Raw genomic sequence first — 4,573 nt, forward strand, 5'->3', positions numbered from 1 at the left:
AACTCGTGTAGCTCAGCAGAGCTCCGTATTTTATTCACCTTTCCCCTCAAATGGAACAACCAAACAACATAAAACATGGTGGCAGCTATACTCCGTCTCCAAGAATAGACAAAGAGGGGAAAAAGGTAATAACAATCTGGAGATACCGAAATATGATTAAAACAGGAGAGGTAAGCGACCAACCAACAGAGACTAGTGCCACGTCGCGCCTAAATCACGAAACATTCACTCTCGGCAAAGAAATCAAGACAAAAAAGACTGAAGTATATAAGAAGCAGGCGAAAGTAACTTACAGTTCGCTTCATAGTTCCTGTGTACCCGACGCAGCTAAACTTTGGTGCCACCATAACTGTCTTAATACTCGCACTGCCACGTCAACAGCCATCAAAATGGCCGGCGCCGAAAATGGTCGTCCCTCGCCAAGTATGAACTGGAAAAACTAGCGATTCGTTGGCGCGCTTATGACTTTCAAAAAACGTAACATATACTTCAAAGTTGAGAAGATACCAAGAGAAGAACAGTCAAACCATATCATTCTGTACGCAGATACTCCCGGGCAGGAAATGATAGAGGCAAGCAGTCTGAATGAAGAAGATATGAAAGACCCTGACAAAGTTTGGGGTGCTCTTCAGACTCAGGTAAAACCTAAGACTAATAAATATGTCGACAGACTCCGGGTATGAAGATTTATTCAAAGAGAAAGGGAATCTTGTGATGAATTCATGCTAAGAGATGCAAATTTACTGAGACAGAGCACGAATCATGGATGGAATCCATAGTAATGATTTGCAAAGAAGCCTTATTATGGAAGGTGAAGACATAAGGTTGAGCAAAGCCATTGACATTGCAAGATCCTTTGAAGCAACCATAAGAGATACCAGAGACATGAGAGCAAAAACAGTCAGGACTTAAATGTTGATGCTGTTAGACAAAATTTTAGAAGGGCATCAAATCCATGCAAGAAATGTGGGCGAGCACACAATAAATACTCCCCACAATCCTGCCTAGCATATGGTGCCAGGTGCAATACATGTGGCAAGATGAATCATTGGCAAAAAATGTGTCTGTCAGTACCAGAAGATAAGAAAAAAACGTACCAGAGTAAGAACACGGGCCAAAGACAATACACCAGAAATAAAGTCCATAGGAACTTCAACAGTGGCAATGCATGAGTTCAGCCAAGATGACCCTAATGAGGACTATTTCACAATAAGGTCTGTTAGAGTAGCAGAGGTGTCAAACAATGATGATAGTGAAGCCCTTCGAACTATCAAAGTCAGAACCCCCAGCAACAAGACTGGCTCAATGACAGTTAAAGTCGATACAGGGGCTGGAGCAAACCTGCTTCCAATAAGAGCATTTCGAATCATGTACCCAGATTCATTAGATGCTTATGGAAAGCCAAAAATCAGTCTGACTAACAACTGCCAAAAGAATTTGGTTGCAGTGAACAATCTGAAACTCAAGCATTTTGGGTCAATCAAATTAAAGTGCACATTCGGCAACTCGAACTGGGTCAATGCAGACTTTTACATTCTGTTCCAAGAAGTTGGACCAATCATTTTGGGTCTGCCAAGCCTGAGAGCCCAAGACATGGTCACAATTCATGAGACACAGATGTACTCTCACCCAACCATGGCCGTCCAGTCAGTGGATGATTTAAAGAAATCATACCCAGATCAGTTCGATAGAATTGGAAATTTTCAAGGGAAATACCACATAGTGCTGAAAGAAGGTTCAAGACCAGTCGTCCATGCACCAAGAAAATTTCCTATACATAAAAAGGACAAACTCCAAAACCGGCTTACAGAAATGGAAAAAGTAGGAGTTATAAAAAAGGTGTCGGAACCCACAGATTGGGTCAACAGCATGGTCTGCACCATGAAGAAAGATAGCAGTCTACGCATATGTTTAGATCCAAAAGATTTAAACAAAGCTATAAAGAGAAGCCACCATAAGACCCCCACACAAGAGGAAATCACACACAAGCATGCAGACTCAAGATTCTTCAGCAAACTTGATGCAAAGAATGGCTATTGGTCAGTCAAGCTTGATGAAACCAGTTCCTTCCTCACTACATTCAACACTCCTTTTGGCCGCTACAGATATCTCAGAATGCCTTTTGGTCTGGTTATGTCACAAGATGTTTTCCAGCAAAAAATGGATCAGATCCTCGAAAACTGCTCTGGTACCATTGGCATCACTGACGATGTCGTCGTGTTTGGAAAAACTGAAGAGGAGCACGACAAAAATCTGCATAACCTCTTCAAGATTGCCAAGCAGTAAGGATTAACTTTCAACAGTGCAAAATGCATGATCAAGCAGGAACAAGCGAAATTCTTTGGCACTGTTTATGACAAGGAAGGCTCTCACCCAGATCCAGACAAGGTATCAGCAATTAAAGCACTGCCGAGCCCTAGAAATGTCACAGAGCTGCAAAAGTTTTTAGGGATGGTCACCTATATGTCGCCATTTACCCCAAACCTGGCTGATGAAACTGCGCCGCTTAGAAGTCTCCTAAAAAAAGGAATAGACTTTACATGGTCACCGACCCACGAGAAGGCATTTGAACACATAAAGGATATTCTGTGCACAGATGCAACACTGGCACATTTCAATCCAAATAAACCAACAGTCATACAAGTAGATGCATCTCAAAAAGGCATTGGTGCTGCAATAGTACAAGACAACAAGCCTATTGCGTATGCATCCAAGTCTCTGTCTGAAACAGAGCAACGCTATGCCAATATAGAAAGAGAACTACTTGCAGTGGTGTTTGGATGTGAAAGATTTCACATGTATGTATATGGCAAAGCCTTCCAAGTGGAGAGTGACCATAAACCGCTAGAAATGATTCAGCTAAAGAATCTGACAGCAGCACCGCCCAGGCTGCAGGTATGTTGATGAGGCTGCAGCACTATGATGTCACAATCCGATACAAGTCAGGAAAAGATCTTTTATTAGCAGATGGTCTGTCACGTTTGCCATCAACGGACAACCAACACATTGGTCTAGACCTGCATATCAACTTTGTTACATTCAGCAACGAAAAATTAGACCAACTTAGACAGGAAACCTCTAGTGACGGCACACTCCATGGACTAAAAGAAGTCATTATCCAAGGATGGCCAGAAAAAATGAAAGATCTACCAAGGATGTTACAACAATACTGGTCCTTCAGAGATGAGTTATCTATTGAAGATGGGCTAGTGATAAAAGGCAGCAGAGTCATAATCCCAGCATCAATGCAAAAACTTGTGCTTGACCGCATCCACGAAGGGCACCAAGGCATCACAAAGTGCCAACTTCGAGCCAAAGACTCCGTGTACTGGACTTCAATCAACAAGGACATTGAAGAGATAGTTCAGCAGTGTCCCACATGCCAAGAAACGTCAAGGTCGCAAACAAAGGAAACCCTCATCCCGCATGAACTTCCTACACAACCATGGAAATATGTTGGAACAGATCTTTTCCATTATGGAGAAAATGACTACCTGATTGTTGCTGACTACTACTCAAAGTTTCCAATTATCAGAAAAATGCCCATACACGTTACAAGCACGGCTGTGATCAAGGCATTGAAGAATTTGTTTTCTGAGTATGGAGTCCCTGAAAGAGTATATAGTGACAATGGACGTCAATACAGCTCTGAAGAATTTGTTAAGTTTGCTTCGAACTGGGAGTTTGAACATATAACAAGCTCACCCCACTATCCTCAGTCCAATGGATTCATCGAGAAGACCGTTCAGACGGTCAAAAACACCATCAATAAGGCAAAAAGAAGCAACCAGGATCCGGATATGGCATTGTTAACTATATGTACCACACCACTGGATAGCAAGTTGCCAAGCCCAGCAGAACTTCTAAACGGGAGGAAGATGAGGAGCAACCCCTTCACCTGCCTACAAAGGAAAGGCAGAAACAAGAAGTCTATGAGAACTTCAAGAGGAAGCAAGACACACAAAAGCAGTATTATGACCCAGGAGCAAAAGACCAACAGATACTGCTACCAGGCCAAGCTGTTCGAGTTCAAGACCACATAACTGGAAGATGGACACCCGCCACAGTCATTGAGAAATCCCAAGAACCTCGATCCTACATAGTGGAGACACAAAATGGAGGTATCTTGAGAAGAAACAGGAAGAACAAAAGTGAATATGAATAACAATGAAGATCATGAGAGCAAAGCTCTAAAAGTAGTGCCTCAAGAACAAGAATTACCCTATGAAGGCACAAGAACAAGATATGGCCGTACCATCAAGAAGCCCAATAGACTGAACTTGTAATCAGTTCCGTTCTCTATAGTGTGTATGTGAAATGCTTTGTAGTGTTAAGGAAAGTGCTATCATAATGGCCAGTATACTAACCTGATTCTCAAAACAAGGTGCTATGTTCCTACCTGATTCTCTTTGAAAATAACTGAAAAAGGTGCTAATTCTCATTTTACATGTCTGTAAACTACAAAGCATTCTCAGGTGCAATCTCAGTTACCCAACTTAAGAAGCTCAATGAATGTCAAACTATATTTTTGATACACTTCAGATTCTCACATATTTTGTAACTAACTACCAAA

The 4,573-nt window shown here is 41.9% G+C and overlaps 1 protein-coding gene across 1 annotated transcript; it reads left to right on the forward strand.

The window, feature by feature from the left end:
- The first annotated feature begins 2,903 nt into the window (after nucleotides 1-2,903).
- On the forward strand, nucleotides 2,904-4,043 carry LOC119594336 (uncharacterized protein K02A2.6-like). The gene has a single exon (XM_037943394.1). The coding sequence runs from the start codon at nucleotides 2,904-2,906 to the stop codon at nucleotides 4,041-4,043; it is 1,140 nt and encodes a 379-aa protein (XP_037799322.1).
- Nucleotides 4,044-4,573: the final 530 nt, after the last annotated feature.

Source organism: Penaeus monodon, chromosome 33 (assembly GCF_015228065.2).
Source record: "Penaeus monodon isolate SGIC_2016 chromosome 33, NSTDA_Pmon_1, whole genome shotgun sequence".
NCBI classification, from domain to species: domain Eukaryota; kingdom Metazoa; phylum Arthropoda; class Malacostraca; order Decapoda; family Penaeidae; genus Penaeus; species Penaeus monodon.

Bases quoted from the DNA above. Each gene is read 5' to 3' on its own strand.
- LOC119594336 (XM_037943394.1), top strand. From the start codon at position 2,904: ATGAGGCTGCAGCACTATGATGTCACAATCCGATACAAGTCAGGAAAA.